Source organism: Myotis nattereri (genome assembly GCF_964212035.1).
Source record: "Myotis nattereri genome assembly, chromosome: 3".
In the NCBI taxonomy this organism is placed as follows: Eukaryota; Metazoa; Chordata; class Mammalia; order Chiroptera; family Vespertilionidae; genus Myotis; species Myotis nattereri.
Genome location: NC_138077.1, coordinates 185,619,198 through 185,640,177, shown reverse-complemented (window position 1 = coordinate 185,640,177; position 20,980 = coordinate 185,619,198). Strand labels below are relative to the sequence as shown.

General features: G+C 46.4%; 1 protein-coding gene across 2 annotated transcripts in view; it reads right to left on the bottom strand.

Moving 5' to 3' along the window:
• CTPS1 (CTP synthase 1) overlaps positions 1–20,980 on the bottom strand; it is a gene marked incomplete at its 5' end in the record, with an annotated part of 30,988 nt that continues 10,008 nt past the window's right edge. Inside the window, 14 exons of one of the 2 annotated variants that reach the window (XM_081086988.1) lie at positions 1–871; positions 2,781–2,872; positions 3,386–3,530; positions 4,086–4,182; positions 4,275–4,330; positions 5,400–5,496; positions 6,986–7,029; positions 8,860–8,922; positions 9,595–9,689; positions 10,479–10,567; positions 11,815–11,947; positions 13,013–13,164; positions 18,231–18,311; positions 18,765–18,848. In XM_081086988.1, coding sequence (XP_080943114.1) covers positions 2,788–2,872; positions 3,386–3,530; positions 4,086–4,182; positions 4,275–4,330; positions 5,400–5,496; positions 6,986–7,029; positions 8,860–8,922; positions 9,595–9,689; positions 10,479–10,567; positions 11,815–11,947; positions 13,013–13,164; positions 18,231–18,311; positions 18,765–18,848 — 1,221 coding nt within the window. In that variant the 3' untranslated portion in view covers positions 1–871; positions 2,781–2,787. Of the gene's footprint in view, positions 872–2,780; positions 3,002–3,385; positions 3,531–4,085; positions 4,183–4,274; positions 4,331–5,399; positions 5,497–6,985; positions 7,030–8,859; positions 8,923–9,594; positions 9,690–10,478; positions 10,568–11,814; positions 11,948–13,012; positions 13,165–18,230; positions 18,312–18,764; positions 18,849–20,980 lie in introns of both variants that reach the window. The other variant, XM_081086987.1, reaches the window with a different exon arrangement.

Genomic DNA, 20,980 nt, shown 5'->3' with positions numbered 1-20,980 from the left:
TCTTGTTCCGCATTATTTATTTCTTAAGTTAGAGTTTACACCAAGTCCAGCCAGAATATAAGGGGCACACAGCTGTGCCCATTGTTACGTCATGTAAAGAAAATAGATTTTCATATTGCCTTTCAACTGCAGTAACACCATCCCGAAGGAAGAAGTCCCTCAAGCAAAGCTGTTGATATGTGAGAGGGTCTTAGAGGCTCTGTTCCTTTTTTGAGTGACCCCTTGATGCAAGGAGCGCTTCCCAGCCCCAGGAGACGCCCAGCCAGAGGACAGGGATTCTCAAATCACGCTGCAGAGAGACACAGACTTCCTGCCGTTCATGTGACATCAAACTGACTGTCCCTTGGACAGCGAGTCCCAGCCACAGTTGGCACTGACAGTCCCCAGGCGGGGCAGTGCCAAGGCTTCGTTTCTGGTTTCCCTGCTCTTGGCAGCACCCGCAGGTCACCAGCACCAAGGGTGTAAGCAGTAGCTAAAGTTACCCTCTGGGCGCACCAAGCGCATGCGGCACTCTTGAGGATGGTCTAGGCCTCCCCGGGAAGAGGGAGGCCACACACGCAAACCCACGGCGACGCAGGTGGCTGCAGAAACGAGGCGCTTGGCGGGCACTCCAGCCGCCCTGTCACCGCTCCTGCCCGGATGTCCCGCCTCCCGTCTGAGGCTGGGGCTGAAAAGGAGAGTGTCAACACCAGGCAGCCACCGTGCAGGAGCCGATACACATGATGGGACATGCAGGTCACAGTCTTCCCAATACCCTTCCCCATAATAAAATATTCTTAATAAAAACATAATTTAAAGGAAGTGTCAAAAGCCGAGTGTAAAATCAAGCTGTAAACTCCCGAAGTCTGAAGGCTCTCTTGAAGAATCACCCCTGCTTACAAAAAAAAACAAAAAAAGACAATTAGCAATTACATGACGTATGCATTGTTAAAGTAGAAAAGTCAGAATTTGGAGTCAGCTGCTATGTCAACTATGTCTGTTTTTCATGGAAGTCCGTGGTAGGAGCCTGACATGAATAATTACAGCTAAATGGATCATTCCTATAGAACCACACGCTTTTAAGATCTTACAGGGACCTCTACACCTGCCCCAATACAAGCACTCTTTTCAGAGCATCCAGCCGCTAACAGTGCCACGGACTGAGCTCTCCACTGAGGGCGCAGTTAGAATGCCATGTAACTGACCAAAGATCTACCCTTTCCTGTTCCAGTCTCCTTTCTCCCGGGGCAGTTTTTAGCCTGTCAGCCTCAGCACACTGTCCACCGGAGAGCACCGGCCAGGCCATCTGGGCTACACGCTCACCCAGCAGAGAAAGCAACCACCACCTCCCCCCAGCACAAGCCTACTTCTCTCCCGGCCCACCTCATTCAGGTGGCTAATCAACCAAGGCAGACGGCAACAGCCGTGTGCCCCCTCGACCAGGTCTGCGCGGTGCAGGGGCCCACTGCTACTGAGGGCAAGGGTGCAGGAGCTCAGCTGCTCATCTTATCTGTGATGGGAACCCCCGCTCCATGGGACCAGGCCACATCCCTGTTCTCCTTTAGACCCCGGATTCCTGACTGACACCCTAACCCCCTCTGGTACCGTCAGCAGCGGCCTATATTTGCTGACAGTTCGCTCAGTCATCTTAGCAGGACTTCATACACTTCACGGCAGTGCCCACATCTACGATACTTTATATACTGACAAGTCCTGTCACTACAAAGACAAACATTCAAAGTTCGCTCAATAATTATTTGGATTTTAAGGGATTTCCAGAATAAGCAGCAATCAACATAAAGGTATCACATATATCAATATTATAGCATTTCCTGATGAAGGCATGAGGCTCTGCAAAAATGACAATTACCATGTTGTCACATCATCTGTCACCTCCTTCAAGACCTCCAAGTTTATGGAAACATGAAATATCGAAGGCTAAGAATCCTGTCCTCCCAGATTTAGTCAGATTAGCACCTGAATGTAGCAATCCATAAGGAGACAACTGCTCAGTGACTGGTGTCCCCCACTGGAGTCCCTAGAGCGGGTGTGTAAGGGCACGTACGGGGGCAGAGCGGGTGTGTAAGGGCACGTACTGGGGCGGAGCGGGTGTGTAGCCGCACGTACTGGGGCGGAGCGGGTGTGTAACCGCACGTACTGGGGCGGAGCGGGTGTGTAACTGCAGGTACTGGGGCGGAGCGGGTGTGTAACTGCAGGTACTGGGGCGGAGCGGGTGTGTAACTGCAGGTACTGGGGCGGAGCGGGTGTGTAACTGCAGGTACTGGGGCGGAGCGGGTGTGTAACTGCAGGTACTGGGGCGGAGCGGGTGTGTAACTGCACGTACTGGGGCAGAGCGGGTGTGTAAGGGCACGTACTGGGGCGGAGCGGGTGTGTAACTGCACATACTGGGGCAGAGCGGGTGTGTAGCTGCAGGTACTGGGGCGGAGCGGGTGTGTAACGGCACGTACTGGGGCGGAGCGGGTGTGTAACTGCACGTACTGGGGCGGAGCGGGTGTGTAACTGCACATACTGGGGCAGAGCGGGTGTGTAGCTGCAGGTACTGGGGCGGAGCGGGTGTGTAACGGCACGTACTGGGGCGGAGCGCGTGTGTAACTGCACGTACTGGGGCAGAGCAGTACTTGGAGGGGTCTCTCCCACTTGATGCCCACGCTGACCATACCATTTTCATTCTCTGGCAGATAAAAATTTTAACACTAAACTCATGATATTCTAATAATTCTAGTGTTATCACCATTACAAAAACAAACAATAAAAACCTAAAGCTTAAAAATAGCACATACATTACCATCAGTCATGATTTATGGATGGAAACTTCAATTCGGTGATCTCGGAGTCGGGGGAGCTGCTTCCGCTTCTGTCGCTGTAGGTGTCCCTGCAGAATTCAGACGCTTTACTCATCATCTCCCGCCCGAACTCACTCGCTTCCCTGCTTCTGTAAGCATGGAGCCCACAGGACACGCCAGAAGGACTCGACTGCATCACATATTCAGCTGCAGAGCTTCTAGTTACAAAGGCACACATTTGAACTCTGCTGCAGTCACGATACCGTAGGCCCAACCCAGGGTGACCAATTGGTTCTGGATTAGGGTGCACAGCAGCCGACAACTGCAGCCGACACCCGGGGAAAAATCACCGCCCCCCCTGGACCACAGGGTCCAACTTGGACTGGAATCCTGGAACCCCGATGCTGCAGGTGGGGGACTCGGCAGTGCTGGGGTAGGTCATGGGCGGCACACAGGCAGCCGGAGAAAACCCAGGGACAAGGTCACCGCAGGTCCCTGTGGGAAGGAGCCCCCAGCCCGGCTCCTGGGCTCGGCTTATCACCAGGGGGTGATGCTGCTGCGTGGAACCAGTGACCACTGAGGGCCGAGGAAGGTGACCCGACCTGGGCGAGAGCCTGCAGCCCTTCTGGAGGTAATGCGGGAGCCGCCCCACGGAGGCCAGGAGGAGGCCAAAGTACGGCGGGGACGGCTTGATGGGTCTGGACAGGAACTCAGGGTGGTACTGAACGCCAACAAAAAAGGGATGATCTGAAACAGAAACATGCAAGAAACAGCTTCATCATGCATGTGCACATCACATGTATTAGAGACAAAATCTTGTTAAATGTTTCATATGTGCACAGACCCTACAATTATTTGAAACAGCGTCTTGATTGGAACCCGGGTTAAAGTACCCACAAGACATGGGAGCAGATGCCCTCTCCCCTGCCCGTGTCAGCCTCCTGGATGAAGGCACCTCCTCTCCAGGTCCTGTCCCTGGCTCCCCAGACATCTGAAGGGTTGAGTCACAGGTCACATTAGATTAGAGGGGGCCCAAGGACCGAGTCCAAGCTCCCATCCGGGAGGAGGAGGCACCGAGGCCAGAGCTGGAATGGCTGCCTGCAGGAGGCCCTGGCACAGAGCCACCCTGTGGGCCCCGTGTCCCTGGGCTCCAGGCACCTCCGTCGCCAAGACCCCCACCTCCCAAGACAGTGCTGCTTCCTATTCTGTTAGGTCAAGGGTAGCAGCTAACATGTTTGTGTTTCCCCACGTGCCAAGAAAACCGTACTGTTTTCCATTAGACACAGCACCCCAAGTACTCACCTTCCAACTCCACAATTTCCATTCTCTCTCCTCCAACATCTTGGCCAACAAACTTTAAGCCTTGCTCCTCCAAACACTTTTTCAAGACTGGATTCACCTGTTGAAGAATGAAGACTAATTTCTCAGCTTACTGTCTCCAAAGCAACAGAACGGAGAAAAATTTAAAAGTCACAAAACTCAATTCCTCACCTCAAATCTGTGGCGGTGCCTCTCTTCCAAGTAATCTGAATCTCCGTAGAGTTTCCCTGGCAAGAAAACAGACAAACAAGTAACCAAAACCAAAACCATGCGGATGTAGAGAATTCTGATTTCACACACACACACACGAAATCTATTCACAACCACATCTGCTTTCCACTTTTATCATCCATGCCTTTTATCACCTGGGCCTTTTGAAGGTTATTTCTGATTCCCCTGCCACCTAAGCCACCCGCTCGCAGCAGCAATTTAGGCTGAGTTTGGGCTCTGACATTCTGACCACATGGAGACAAACTGCAACAGAAACAGACTTTCACCACCACCCTCGCACCTGAGCAAACTACCTTGGAAGACGTATCAGGAGGCCCCCAACGTCCGAAGCCCTGAGAGATGTCTGAGGAGCTGCACAGGTGACCGTGGGGCCAGCACTGCGCAGTTAACTCACAGCTGTCAAAGCTCCGCAGCCCCGCTGGCTACCTGCAAGCGCTGCACCTGCAAGTGTCGCTTTGCAAACCCACGCGGCTGCCAGGAGGAGCCCCGAGTCCCAGCACGTTAGGGAGAGGGCTGAAGGGCCGCCCACTCGAGTGACTCCGACTCTGTGCTGCTGAGTCCCCAGACACGGAGCTGCCTCTGCTCACACGTGCAGTCCCTGTCCCGGTGGGCAGGAAATACATCTTCACTGTCTTAAATATTTCCTCCCCACATTTTCCCTAAATCTTTAGCACCTGCTAGTACTTTTAGAATTAAATCTATTTAGATTGAACTTTATGAAACGGCCATTTTTGTGGGACAACAATTCCACATGGTTCAACCTCACAATATAGGAAAGGAAGAGGTTACAGTGGATTTCACCTAACTGCCTCATTCTGGTGACTCGTCCACACCCAAGACGCCCCTGGTCCTGGCTGCACTGCCTGGGACCTTCCTAAGACCCACACCGTGGCTTTGCCTGCTTCAGTGGATACTAGAAGTGCATGACTGGGAAAGGAAAGGAACTTCTAAAGCAAGAACAGAATCAAAAGCTCCAGAGCCCACCCCCCCCCTCCCCTCCCCGCCACCCCAAGGCACACGTCCTGTAGGTGCCGAGCCGAAGGCCGCCAGTGGGGCAGCGCTTACTCATGACGGAGTTCTTGGTCTGAAACAGGGTTCTCCTCTTGCCCAGCCGCATGGTGCCGCCCATCTGCCCAGGATTGTGCTCTGGCATGTCTATGACCTGGAGGATGAAAAACAAGCATGCTCTCCAACTCTGCTTCCGTTAGACAGACCGCCGCACTGAGTGACATGAGCCTGGAGGCTCCAACTCCCCAGCCGTTCCTGCTAAGAGGCGTTTGTCACAGGGAGAAACGGCCCTAGTAATCATTCTAACCTTCACTGGGTGGGGGCTGAATCCTCCCGCTGCCCTCATGAGCCATTCCCGCGCCCAGTACTGTGGACCCAAGTGCTGCTGGGCTGCAGCAGTTCTCACGAGGACTAACAGCCCAAGTACAACAGACAGGTATGTTATCACACGCTCCCTCCCGCTCCACGAGACCAATGAGCTGTCAGAGGCAAGGGTGCTCGTCTAGGGTTCACGGAGCCCCGACAGCTTAGTGAGTGCCTGCAGAACAGAGTGGCGAGGGCCCCAGCCCCAACAGTCAGTGCACGGCTCAGTCCCGTGCTCCTCCTCCACCCTCACATTTCAAAACCTTTGTTTTTCTCCTCCTGAGGTTTTAGTGTTAGCAAAGTTCAAGTTCAGGTCAACAAGCACATACGGATGCTGTGGAAGTGCCTTGAGATCAAGAGCTTTGCAGGCCTGGGGCTAGGGATTCAGACAAGGAAGGCACTGTCCCTCGCCCCCGAGCCACGCTCCCCTGGTAGGAGATGTCACACGAGTATGCGTCTCAAAGGGCTCTGGTCACCATTACACAAATCAGTACTGAATTCCAGAAGTTCTTTAATGATATGCCCATCTCCCAGGGTTGTTGGGAATTAAGTGAATCAATATACAGGGGTGGGCAAAAATGGGTTTACAGTTGTGAAAGTTTATTTTTATATTATTACTCTTGTATTACAGATTTTTCCACGCGAGCAACTGTAAACTTACTTTTGCCCACCCCTATATAAAGCAGTGAACAATGCCTAGCACAATAATAAGTGCCCATAAGTGTTTCATATCAGTATTATTTTTAAAAAAATAGATTTTATTGATTTTTTACAGAGAGGAAGGGAGAGAGATAAAGAGTCAGAAACATCGATGAGAGAGAAACATCGACCAGCTGCCTCCTGCACACCCCCCACTGGGGATGTGCCCGCAACCAAGGTATATGCCCTTGACTGGAATCAAACCCAGAACCCTTCAGTCTGCAGGCCGACGCTCTAGCCACTGAGCCAAACCAGTCAGGGCTCATATCAGTATTATTATAAAGCCCTCCTGGGAGCTAAGGGGAGTGGGGATGGAGAATTATTTTAATCAGGACCCCTGTCCCCCCTAATTGGCTAGGGTGGTCCCTGTCCTTAAAACCTTTTGTGGCAAAATGGAAGAGCAGTGAGAAATCACGCAATGAAAAAGAAAATCCTTCCTCTCCAGTGGGTCTGAAAGGCAGGACCTCAGGGCCCTTTGGGATGGACCTAAGTGGTCTCATTTCCTGTCTCTAAACATCATCTTCCATCAGTGTCCCTTCCACACCATGTAGGCCCTGGTGAGACGCAAACACTAGACTTACCACAGGATGACTGGTATTGGGGTTAAACTCTGTAGAATTGGCATCTGCAAAATAAAAAACATTTGTGTTATGAAAATAATCACAAGCAAATCTGATTTTTTAAAAGTTTGATTCCTAAGCTCTGAATCACAATATCCCTCTTCAGTTTAAAGTCATTCAGTGATTAGAACAAAAACTAGGGACAGCATTTCAAAGTTATAAAATAAACACACAAATGCATTTTTTGCATTACATCTGTAACCCTCTGGAGGAGGTCAAAGCTATACAAAATGGGGACGTGGAAACCAATGACATAAATAATCCTTATTTAGATAACACATCCTTATGAGGTTCCTATACTGTAATCTCAACTTTTTTTTCACTTTTCGTTTCAGACTTTCTCTTTCCAAGATGGGCAAGTACTATCTCTTTCGTGCTCAGCATCTTATATCAGGCCCTACTCAACTGCCTCACTCAATAGCTAAATCAGAAATTAGCTGATTTCAAAACCCAAGTAACCTTTCTCTCCTTTACTGAACTTACCATCTAACCACAAGCAAAACCACTGAAGACTAAAAGGAAACGCACCGAGCTGCTGGTTCTGTGTCTGTTCGTTCTACTGAATACGCGGGGCATCTGCCCCTGCTGGGGCCAAACCAAGGCCAGGACTCAACTCAAGGACAGCTCCTCACCAGGTCACTCATCCACCTGGGAAGCCCAGTGGTGGCAGGAGGGTCGACGGTGCCCAGAGGGCCAGCTCCAGGGCGGTGGGGGGTAAGACAGTGCCCACCAGCTCAGAAGCCAGAACCTAAGGGCACGCTCCCTACAAAAATGAGCCACCATCCCCTTAGCTCAGAAGAAATGTGAACTGAGGTCAGCCTGCTAACAGCGAGCTGGCCACAGAAGAACCACAAGAACTTTGTAAAGGCAGACCGCTTGTTCATTCCTTCACGTTGCTTTATTTTTCTTAGAACTCCCCAACGAACCACACCCCCAGTATTCACATCGCGAGGTTGTTCTCCTCCACCCCCCCCCCCCCCCCCCCCGCCCACGACTCTGGGCTTGGCCACAGACATCAGCAAGCTTGACAGGGGCTTGCACAGTCGGCTTGTCATTGTGGAAGCCAGTCTATCTCCATGCTGTGAGGAAGCTCGGCTTGAATTAGTGACTGATGATAAGCTGCCACGGGGAGAGACCTTTGCGATGTCCCTGCTGGGCAGAGCTGAGGGCAGGGCAGGGCGATCTCAGCCACATTGCACGGAGAGGAAACCAGTCACCTCACAGAATACTGGGAAATAAACCACTGTGTTGGAAGCCACCAGTTTGGGGATGGTCTGGACACAGTGATACCCTTACCCAGGCACAGAGCTGACATGATTATTTCCCATTTGCCAGGCCCTGTGCTGGGGCTATTAACGTATAACTTCATTTACTAGTTATAGCCATGTGAAGTGGGTATCATTATTAACCCACTTTATAGTAGTAACAGAGGCCCCGAAAGGCTAAGGAATGTGCCTAGAAGCACCCATAATAAATGATAAAGTCAGATGGAGCCCTGGTCTAACCAGCTCAAGTTCATAAAAACTGCACAGCCTCACACAGGCCAGAGTTCTCTCGTTGGACACTAGGTCAGGGCGATGGCCATGGTGATAAAGTGTGAGGATCTCCAGAACAGGAAGTGCTGGGACAGAGAGCTTGCTCAGCTGGGCTCCCTCCTTCCTGGGGTTTCGCTTGGAGGAGGCCCTGCTTTCCCTCAATAAACATCCTCATTAATGCACCCCAAGAGGTACTGAGAGCCCAGGCGGGCCTGTCCTTCTCCACGGCTCCCAGTGACCCCATAGGTACCAGGCTTTGTGCCCTCCAGGGATGTAAAAAGTTTTTAAGCAGACACTTACCTTGCCATCCCAGCACATTTCTTGAAAATTCAACCACTGCCAACTGCATTCCTAAGCACACGCCTTGCAGGTGGGAGAGAAACAGGAATGAAGCTCCATGGAAAAGGTGACATTCCCACATTTCCCACAGCCTGCCTGGGGCTGTGTCCTGCTTGTACACAGCATTCCAACCACAAACTCTCTCAACTTCCTGCTATGAGCAAGCCCCCCTGCTATGCTGTATCTGCATCGGATTCTAAAAACTGGACCTGAGTGTATGTAAAGACTCCAGGTTTCAGAAGTTATTCAATTCCAATATTTTATTCAGTACTTTGAAAAGTCAAGTTTTCCTCCCCCCTTTTACTCAGTTCCCACTTATAATTGGTCACCTTGAAAATTCCTGAAATTTACAGCACGAGGAAGCATCCCAGATCACTTTGCTTACTTAGTCAATAGTCAACTGGTGCCTCAAGTGAGGATGGAACACAGTTCCCCACCTCCTGCCTAAAGCCAAGGTCAGTAAATAAACAAGATTTCCTAACTGACACTTCATTCTTTCGAAAGTTCCATGACATCTACAGGAAACTCACAAGTTTAACGTCTCATTTTAAAGGAGGGTTTGAATTTCTCCCACACAGAATCAGAGTCTTGGACTTGAGTTACTATCTGGAAAGATGGCACCTGTGTTTGGGTCTGGAGATCCCTTTTCACCTTCAGGCTACAGGCACCTTCCTTGTGCTCCTTTCTGCTTCTTACCCAGAAAAGGCTTCTTCTGCTTCCGAGCCCAGGAGATAGCTTGGATTTTCCCTTCCGTCCCTCGAACACCAAATCCCCCTGGAACCAGCACTCCACTGTTCAAGAGAAGAGAGCACAGCAGGGTGACCCCTCCCACCAGTCCAGCTTGCAGTGACCACCCACGGGCCACTTCCAAGACACAGAAGCCATGAAGTTACCCATACACTTTGCTACTGGGCTATGTCTGTGATTTCAGGCTGCCAACGAGCTGAATGGAAACACTAAGAACTTAGAAAACACAAAACCACAGACTTTTCTCAGTGACGGTACTAAGTGCCAACAAGTAAAAAATATGGCATACCAAGCTGTAATACTGCTACCACACAGTATTTGTCCCAGGCACAGCCTCTTTCCTAATTTTTAATCTGTATTAATATAAATGCAGTTCCCCCTCTGGGCTTACTGTGCTCCCAAACAGGAAGGGACCTTTCCTGGTCAGCCTGAGTGCCACACTGACTGGGGTCTCAACCATAGCTACATGGCCCCGTAACATTCAATTCTCCTGGTGAACTAGAAATTCTTGCTCATGTTTTATGATTATCAATAGCAGCTGCTGAAAACAAACTACTTACAAGACTCTACCAACAGATACTAATCATATCTTCTGGATGAAAATCTTTAAGTTAAGCTTCACCAACAGATGCAATAAAACTAGAACAAGTTCTCTTCAGCTCCAACGACACGGAGGAGCTGTATTTTGGTAAGGTTTACATCATCCGGTATGCAGTCTCTTCAATAATTAAAGACATTTAAACAAGCAGATTTACCACCAGCACACGAAAGCACAGCACTTTTCCCACAGACGCAACCCAAGACCTGTGAAAGCCAAGGGCAGAGCTACTCACTGAGCACTGCAGAGCTTCTGCCAGGCCTCGTGGTAGCGCACAGGCTCCTCCTGCAAGGTGCTCGGCTCCAAGTCCGTGGAATCGATGTACTGGGCGCAGTCAGACAGGAGAAAAGAAGCAGGCTCATGATGCCAGAGCCGTGAACTGATCTTTCATCATTTCTGAACAGTATTATCAATGCCCCATCTTTCTCAATTTTAAAGTAGTTTTAAAATGATACTTTACTTTCAAATCCTCCCAATCACACCTACGAGACCTCCCTGACTTTCTAGTCACCTTTCACCTCCACATCTAACACAGGAGAGGCACAGACTAGCTCCACGTGGATAGAACAAATGAGTGATGCAAAGAACTAGCAAATGTAAGTCAGGCAGTGTAATGAAATCCCATAATTCTGTAAGCACATGGAATAGGTCGTTCTACAGGAATCTGTTCACCAGCACAAAGCAAACTGTCACCCTGGGAAACACCTGGAGAAACAGGCAAACCCCCGTGTCGCTGGTGAGGACACCTGCTCCAGCTGGGGGGCTGTGATGCTGGGGAAACGTATAAAAGGGACATGTGCAAGATTTTCCAAAAGAGCTAACAAACAGTACTTCCTCTATGCCAGGCACAGTACTAAGCACTTTAAATGAACTCATTTAATTCTTATAATAGTACTATGAGGAAGGTACTATCACTATCCCCTGTTAAAGGAGAGGAAACTGAGGCACAAAGAGGGTTAAGTAACTTGCCTGGAGTCACACATCTTGTAAGCGAGGGAGCCAGAATCTGAGCCCTGGCTGTGTGGCTCTGGAATCCATGGACCCCGACACTCTACTGCCTCAAGGAGACAAGCAGGGGCCATGCCTGACAGTCCACCGCTCGGCTTCTGCCCACCGCGTCGCAGAGCAGAGCAGGTAACTACTATTTACTGGGTGCTGCCCCCGTTCCAAGCACTGACTCAGCGACTAGACACATATTTTGGAGAAACCTCCCAGCTCTATGTGGTGGATATCAGCATTCCCACTTCACAGACACGGTAACTGGTACCAGCAATTGTGCAAAGTGCCTCTGGCCAGCCAGGGCTCCCCCACCCCCTTGGGGCAATTTTACTTGGTTGCTTGATATTCAGATCCAAGCATTCACTGTCTCTCAGCTTCTACTCTGACTACCTCTTCCTTCATTATTTCCTGAAAATGCTCTACTGTTCTCTCAAAGCCAGGGGCCCACCATAAATCTTTTTAATCCTAAAAATAAATTCTGAGCTTCAAAAATATAAAGCAGATACACAGCATCTATGGACTGCAGACAGCCTCCCTGGTCATGCCTTGCTGCACAGCGCCACCCTCCTCACCTTGATGTCCAACTTGTGGTTGATGGCCAGTGCGGAATGCTCCAGGGCTTTAATGACAGAGGCGTAGGAGTCTGAGAACTTAGTGTACTTGCCCACAAGGGCAATAGAGCAGGTCTCCAGCAAGCGGTCGTATCTACCAATCAGGTCAAGAAACCACAAAATATTTAGAATGTACATATGACCACGTACATATGACCACGAGACCTAAATTCCTTTTGAAAGAGAAGAAAAACAAGTCTGGGAAGAACTTTCCGGAAGCAGCTATTATCTGAGTCCTATGTACCCAGCAGTAAAGAGCAAACAATTTTCAGATCAATGTGGCTGGCTTTTTAAGAAAATGGGATTTTAGAAGCCGTTACAAAGAGATGGCTTCAAAACTCTCACACACATTGTTTTATAAAAAATTAAAATCCCAAAGGACAAAAAAATGGACCAACACTTCACAAGGGTTAATGTGTGATGAAGGGTATAGGCAAATATATTATAGGACATCCACACAATAATCCATATTCATTACATTATAAAATGTAATTAGCAACAGAGCAAAAATATTTATATTTTATGAAAAAGTCCTAAAACCGTGTGCCATTTTTGTAGCTATAAGAAGATGTGCACGTAAATGGACAAAACCTGAAAGGGAAAATGTCAAAATGAAAATATCACAGCAGTGGGATGAGTGGCTTCCCTCCCACGTGCTTACTACACCAGTGCTCTGGGCGGGGCGTGAGAAGTGAGCACCACACCGCCTCAGGAGGAGCGGGGAGTTCTCAGCGTGGCAGCAGGAGACTGACTTCCCTGCTGACCCTCTTCTGGTGCGGGGTGAGCGACATGTTCCCAAGCCCAGCTCAGACAGCTGGGATGCTGCCCAGGAGTGTTCCAGCCTCACCGGTCATCGGTGTGGGCCTCGGGTACGTGCGCTAACCCACTGCCACCAGGTCCCTGCTGAGTGTCTAGTCGACCAGAGACAAGAGTGTCAGTGTGGTATCTGAACTCACTTGCGACCTGGGACCTAGGCCAAGCCCCCCAGGACTTCCTTGTCCATGACACAAAACATGAAGGCTGAGAGCCTTTCTTAATGCTCCTTACCACTTATGACCTTTTCTAACATGAGATGATAGCACAAGTAAGAGCTGAATTCCCTGAGCCCCTAAAAAAAAGAAATAGGCTAGAATTCCCAGCTCCTTCTTATGAAGCAAACCTGTCAGCCATCTCTTTCCACTTCATCAGCATTCTTCGTGGCTGCCTCTCGATAGGAAGGTCAAGTCTTCGAAGAAAATAATCGACAACCCCCTGCTCCTCTAATAACAAGGGGACTCGATAGATGGATGAGACATCGTGGACACAGATCACCTGTTTAAAAAGCAGCAAAGGTTATTTTACAAAACAAACAAAAACTAACTGGGCTGACAGCTCCTACTAGCTACCTGACCTTGAGAAAATAACTAAATTTGAGAGAAAAAAGGGCCATTTTTTAGAAAGATATAAATTACCAAAACCAATTAACTCAAGAAGAATTAAAAATAGTGACTAATTTCTTATAAACATGGATACAAATATATTTTTCATAATTTATTTTTATTGATTTCAGAGTGGAAGGGAAAGGGAGAGATGAAAACATCAATGATGAGAGAGAATTATTGGTCAGCTGCCTCCATGCCTCCTACTGGGAATCGAACCCACAACCCCAACATGTGCCCTGACCCAGAATCAAAGTGACCTCCTGGTTCCTAAATCGATGCTCAACCACTGAGCCACAATAGCTGGGTGGATACAAATATCTTTTAAAAAAACAACACAAACTAAACTACAAATGTTGTTTAAAAAAGAAAGTCATGTTCAGAAGGATTTGTCACCAGAACAGTGGTTCTCAAATTTGGCTATGGAACCACGTGGGGGAGCTTTTAAAAATCCTTAAGCCCGCTGCACTCCACACCATCTCTGGAAGTAGGAGGAACATCAGTATTTTTTAATGCTGAGTTTCAGAATCACCACACTAGAAAATTTAAGAGTGGGAGTCAATACATGAACAGATTAAAGGAGAGGAAAAGAATACCTCGGTGGATGCAGGTTTAATAATAATTCAAAACCTATTCATAATAAAAATTATTGGTAAATTAAAAATTTTATGGAAAATATAAAAAACCCAGAGCTAACATCATTTAGTTTGCTATTAATACTAATGCAAAAGTCTGGAACAAGGCAAAACAGGCCATATCACTATTTCTATTCAGTGATGTACTAGAGATATTAGCCATTACAATTAGATTTTAAAAAATGTGTATGAACTGCCGAAACCGGTTTGGCTCAGTGGATAGAGCGTCGGCCTGCGGACTGAAAGGTCCCGGGTTCGATTCCAGTCAAGGGCATGTACCTGGGTTGCGGGCACTTCCCCAGTGGGGGATGTGCAGGAGGCAGCTGATCAATGTTTCTAACTCTCTATCTCTCTCCCTTCCTCTCTGTAAAAAATCAATAAAATATATTTTTTAAAAAAAATGTGTATGAACTAAAAAATAAAGAAACAATTATCACTAACTGTATACAATATTATTGTTTAATCCATAAAAAAAAACACAAGAAAATGTATACATAAACAATCAGAACTAACAGAATTTAATTAATGTTAGCTTGCCTTGAAATCAATGGGCAGAAGTCAGCAAGGTTTCCTACACATGGATATATCTAATCAGGAAATACAATTTTTTTAAATATGCCATTCATAGTAAATTATAAATATCTGTGAATAAACGTAAAGTCTTTACAAAGATAAACAAATCTAAAAAGAAAATTATACAATATTAGAGGCCCGGTGCACGAATTCATGCACCAGTGGGGTTCCTCAGCCTGGCCTGCAGGATTGGGCCGAAACCAGCTCTCTGACATACCCCGAGGGGTTCCAAATTGCGAGAGGGTGCAGGCCAGGCTGAAGGACCCCACCGGTGCACGATCGGGGCCAGGGAGGGGCGCGGGAGGTTGGCCAGCCAGGGAGAAACCACAGGAGGGCTCCAGGGTGTATCCGGCCCATCTCACTCAATCCCAATTGGCCAGACCCCAGCAGCAAGATAACCTACCAGTCAGAGTGTCTGCCCCCTGGTAGCCAGTGCACGTCATAGCAACTGGTGGACCAGTTGATTGTCTGCCCCCTGGTGGTCAGTGCACGTAATAGCGAGCGGTTGAGCAACCTTAGAATATCATTAACATATTATGCTTTGATATGCTAATGGATGACTGGACGACTGGACTTTTAGCACATTAGGCTGTTATTATATAGACCAGTGATGGCGAACCTTTTGAGCTCGGCGTGTCAGCATTTTGAAAAACCCTAACTTAACTCTGGTGCCGTGTCACATATAGAAATTTTTTGATATTTGCAACCATAGTAAAACAAAGATTTATATTTCTGATACTTATTTTATATATTTAAATGCCATTTAACAAAGAAAAATCAACCAAAAAAATGAGTTCGCGTGTCACCTCTGACACGTGTGTCATAGGTTCGCCATCACTGATATAGACTATTGAAAGATAAGTCCTGTCAACAAATGGAGCTAGAACTGGATATAGGCAAAAAGATGACTCTCAACTTTTATTGAAAAGTTGTTATATATAAAAGTTAACTCACAATGAATCCTAGACCTAAACATAAACCTAAAATTATAAAAATTTTTAAGAAAACATAGAAGAAAATCTTTATGACCTTGGTTAAACAGAGTGCTTAAATATTATACCAAAAGTACAATCTATAAGGAAAAAAAATGGAGTTCATATAAATGTAAAAGCTTTTTGTGCTTCAAAAGATACCATTAAGAAAATGAAAAGATAAGCCACAAACTAGGAGAAAAAAATGTGCAAATCATATCTGGTAAAAGTTCAGAATATATAAAGAACTCCTAACAATAAGATAAGCAACACAATTTAAAAAACAGGCATAAGATTTCAAATTCAAATTTAAATATAGATATAGTCACATTTTTAGAGTGAATAATTTTAATGACAACCTATTCTATTACTGAGTTGAATTATTCATTTGCTAGGATAGAAATGTCTAAAATAGTTGAAGAAGTGCAGAAACATTTTTCGCAGTCTGTTGAGATCTTGCTTCCAGGTGTGACCTCTGTTATGGGTCAAATCCTATATTAAAACCCTAATATGCAAATCAACTGAAGAGTGGACCGACTTGTGGGAACAACAGGTCACTATGATGTGCACTGACCACCAGGGGGCAGACACTCAATGCAGGAGTTGCCCCTGGTGGTCAGTGCACTCCCCCAGGGGGAGCTCCGCTCAGCCAGAAGCTGGGCTCACGACTGGTGAGCAAAGCAGTGGTGGCAGGAGCCTCTCCCGCCTCCGCAGCAGTGCTAAGGAGCAGCGAGCAGGCGGGCAGTAAGGAGCGAGGGGTCCCAGACCGTGAGAGGGATCCTGGACTGCAAGAGGGATGACCTCCTGCGGCTTAGGCCCAATACCCTGGGGTCCCGGGCTGCAAGAGGACGCAGGCCAGGCTGAGGGACGCCCCCCCGCCCCACCCTTCCAGTGCACAAATTTTGTGCACCGGGCCTCTAGTAAACTACAACAAACTCATAAAATTTTTCTGCAGGTTTGGACATTCTTACTTTGACAAACATAGCCACTTCAAAATGGAGTCAGATCTGCCATCCCAAAGGAACTGCCTTGTATGTCTTACTCCTCAAACCTTTAGGATGTTTAAATAACCTCTGGACTGAGCCAAACCAACATTGTGTTCCAAACAATTGTTTGCAAAGCTAACAAGAATACACATTTTGACTACCAGACTTTAGGTATTGTTTAAATTAGCACCACCATGCATAGCTAAAGAGTAATTTAGCTAATCTGCAGCTACAGAAATTCCTTCTTGGACTTATTAACACCAACAGGAATTCCTTCCTTCTATTCATATAATTATTCTGTTTTTCTTTCTCATAGAAACCTCTTGCATTCACCCACTAATTAGAACAATGTTTGGGTTTCTACCTGAATCAGTGCTTCCCAAATAGCAAAAAAACCCAAATTAATAATAATCGAAATACATGATAAAAAGGCTGTTTATACCCGAGCCGGTTTGGTTCAGTGGTTAGAATGTCAGCCCCTGGACTGAAGGGTCCCAGGTTCCATTCCAGTCAAGGGCACATACCTCGAATGCAGGCTCGATCCCCGGCCCTGGTCGGGCTGCATGTGAGAAGTAAACAATCTATGTTTCTTTCTCACAATGATGTTTCTCTCTCTCTGTCTCCCCCTCCCTTCCACTCTCTCTAAAAAATCAACGGAAAAAATATCCTCGAGTGAGGATTAACAAACAAAAAAAATGGCTATTCATAAGAATGAAATTACTCTTACACATATGTGTTATGAATCCCTTTGAGAGGGCTCCCAGCTCTCAGCTCAGAAACCACACCCAGGAACACTGCTCTCAGGCCCCAGGCTGCCCTCACTCCCTGAAGCTTGCGCCATCATGGAGATGGAGATGACAGCTGCTCTGTAATGGGGAAAGGCTTCCCTCTTGCTCTACTCCCTTTAATGCCAGGCAATGATTTTAATATTTTTATATTCAAATATAAAAGCACACTCCTGGTAGTCTTATAAATGGATTTTCCTTATCTTAACCCTGCTGCTTCATTCTCCCCTCTCTGTCTCCTGACCTTCAAATAATCTAGCAGCAAAACAAAGCATCTATAACTTAATCATAAAATCCTTCAAATCCATAAACTCTCTTTCAGCCAAACCTGACCAATGCCACAGTCTCAACTAATCACCACTAGAATTTCTATACCATGCACCATACTTAGACATATTACAGTTCCAAAATTTTGAATTTCCTGTACCATAGGTACCCTTGTAGCACAGATAACAGAAAAGACTAAAATATGTTTAGAGCCTACAACACCGTAGACACCAGGCACCAGGAATATAAAGTTGAATAAGGTGAGCCCTGCCCTCAAGAAGCTCAAAGTCTGTTAAGGGAAACACACAGACACACATAAAGGGGCAGTATAAGAGCTCACCATCAGCACCTGTGAGCCCAAAGATCAAACTGAGGTTCAAGAGTGAGAAGGTTTGACAGGTAAAGCTGCTCTGATAATACTGTGTCCTAGCTGGGCCCCAAAGGAAGAAAATGAATAGGAGGATTGTGAGGCCAAGAGCGGGGCCGGGGGCACGGACACCATTCGGCATGGCTGCAGAAGGTAGCGCAAGAAGTGGGGAGAGGAGAGGCAGGAGAGGAAAAGTACATTGGGGAACCACAAGACAGGATCATGGAGTCACAGAGCCAATGGTTTCAGTTCTTCCAGGGAACAGTCTGTGGTCTCAAATCCTAAACTGACAATAAGCCTTATGAGACTGGTTAAGAGACTTCAGGATAACCAGAAGCAAAAAATGATTCACGTGAAGATGGAGTTTCTACTCGCCTGTTCAGGTTCAACATGGCAGAACATAGATATTTTCTCTTTCACTGATGTGTCGAGAGGATTTGCACACCTGCACACAACCTGGCAGTAAAGAAAGCAAGATAATTAGAATGGATTACAAAGCTGGGCTTTCTCCTAATTGAAATGAAAACAAATATCACTGTTAAGCTAACTCCTAGCACAATGTGTGCATATTATGACAATATTATCTGTTTGCAAACTTAAAATTCCTAAATCCCAAACTGGAAAAACAGATACGATTATTAACTACAAGAAGCAAATGGGGTTTCCTCAATGTTCTTTGTTAGGAGGGAAGAGAGAATAAAAGCGCGCTGAGGGGAGAAATAAGACTCGACCACATACATGCCAGATAAGGAAATATTTGTAAACTACAGCCCCAGTTCAAAGAACCAGACCTATTTCTCCACCGTCAACTAAAAGCATGCCAAGAAAACAAAGGGACTGGGTGCCACGGAAGAGATTTTAATGAGACACACAAGATGATGCTGAGACCAAGAAATAAGGAACTCTTACCAGATCTGGAGAAAGCCCGAGGCCTCTGAGCTCCCGGACACTATTCTGGGTGGGCTTAGTCTTCTGTTCCCCTGTTGAACTGGGCTATTTTACAAAAGAAAAAAATGTTACTTGCTCTTTGGTAGGAATTTTCAAGTCTGACTTTTCCCGGAAACCCCCTTCTTAATGGGGAAATAGATTATTTGATCCTTCATTTCATTTTTTTTTTTTTAAAGTTACAAATCACATATTTTAGAGTCTCAAACAGCTCTACAAAGTTTGTCCTAAAGACCAGTGGTGCCGAAGCCTAGAGATAGCCAGCCACTCTTTCACTCTTTTAACTGATCCCTTTAGAATGCTTTATTGCTGATTCCTGACTTATAGTTTGAGGCATTTTTTATTGATTTCCTTGTTACATTCTACACATGCAACCATTCTGAGCCTGCAGCCCCCCACCTCACGATCCCTCATCAGTGTTTATGACTTTTGAAAGTAGTTAAATACTGTCCACCGTTAAGCCGTGTGCCATACTTTTCCTTTCTGGTCCAAATGTTTGTTTTTCTGTGTGGCTTTCTGTTTTGTTTTGTTGGTATGCTGAGTTTTCTATGTACTAAATTGTCTTTATTCTCCTCTCACACTTAACAGATACATTTGCTAGGTATAGAATTCTAAGTTGAAAATCATTTTCCCAAGAATTTATTAGGCAACAGCTTCACTTTTAGCTTCCAGTATTGCTGGTGAAAAGTTGAATGCCATACTGATTCTTGATGTTTCTCTTTAGAGCCCTTTAGAATTTCTTCCCCATTATTCTGAAATTTCACAAGGATGTGCCTTGGTGTGGTTCATTTTTCACTCAATATGCTAGGCATTCAGTGGGCCCTTTCAATCTAAAAACTCATGTCTGGAAATTTCCTTGAATTGTTTACAGCAAAAATTTTTTTTCTATAAAGGGCCAGATAAATATTTTAGGTTTTGTTGGCCATGCATTCTGTCACAACTACTCAACTTTGCTCTTTTAATACAAAAGCAGCATGGACAATACATAAACATAAGGGTGTGGTCATATTTCCATACAATTTTCAAAACAGGCTGGGTTGACTTGACCTGTGGGCATAGCTTATGGGCCCCTGGTTCAGACTCGTTCCCTCTCCATTTATTATTTTTTGGGACATCCTATTATTTGGATGTTAAAACTCCTGGACCATTCCCCAACTTTCTTGGTTTTTCTCTCTTGATCTTTCTGTTCTACTTCCCAGGGTATTTCATCAACTTTCTTTCTCTTAAATTTTTCAGTTCTGCTATCCAATTTTTAATCCCCAAGAATTTTCTATTCTCTGAATATTCCCTTCTTGGGTATCCAGCTTTGTCAAATAGATGCAGTTTATTTCCCTTTAATTCTAAGGATATTAATGACAGATTGTTTTATTTTCTTAAAGTTTCCTGCTCCCTGCAGAGCTTTAATTTCCTCTAATTTTCTTTTTTTCCTATTGTTTGATCTCTTGCATGTTAGATACTTTCTCCAAATGTCTGGTGATCACTTGCTCCCAGCTCATATTTAAAAGCTAAGTGGCCGAAACCGGTTTGGCTCAGTGGATAGAGCATCGGCCTGCGGACTGAAAGGTCCCAGGTTCGATTCCAGTCAAGGGCATGTACCTGGGTTGCGGGCATATCCCCAGTAGGAGATGTGCAGGAGGCAGCTGATCAATGTTTCTCTCTCACTGATGTTTCTAACTCTCTCTCTCCCTTCCTCTCTGTAAAAAATCAATAAAATATATTAAAAAAAATATTTAAAAATAAATAAATAAATAAATAAAAGCTAAGTGGAAGTTCCGTGCGAGTGCATGGACTTGTCCACCAGGCCCTCCCTGGGAACTGGCTGGCCTGTTTCATTGGGGAGCCTCTGAGGGCAGTGTGTTTTCTCCTGGGCTGGTCATATACCCCAGGAAGAATCTTACAATGTCCTATATGGAAGGTCCAAGCCTGGCTGTGATGTTTCTGGGAACCAAGAAGAAGATAGGGTGTCTCAAGAGCATCAAATTACACTTCCTTTAGTTCAGTATTACTGCCCTCAAATATCCCTAGTGTCTGCTCATTCAGAATCTCTCTTCAAAGAAAGAAACCTCCAGTCTTCTGCCAAGGTGGGGGCGGGGCTAGTGCCCCACTGTGCACATTAGGGAAGGGTGGGGCTCACAACTGCCTTCCAGAAGCAGTTAGACCCCCAAGAGGTTTTACTGCTT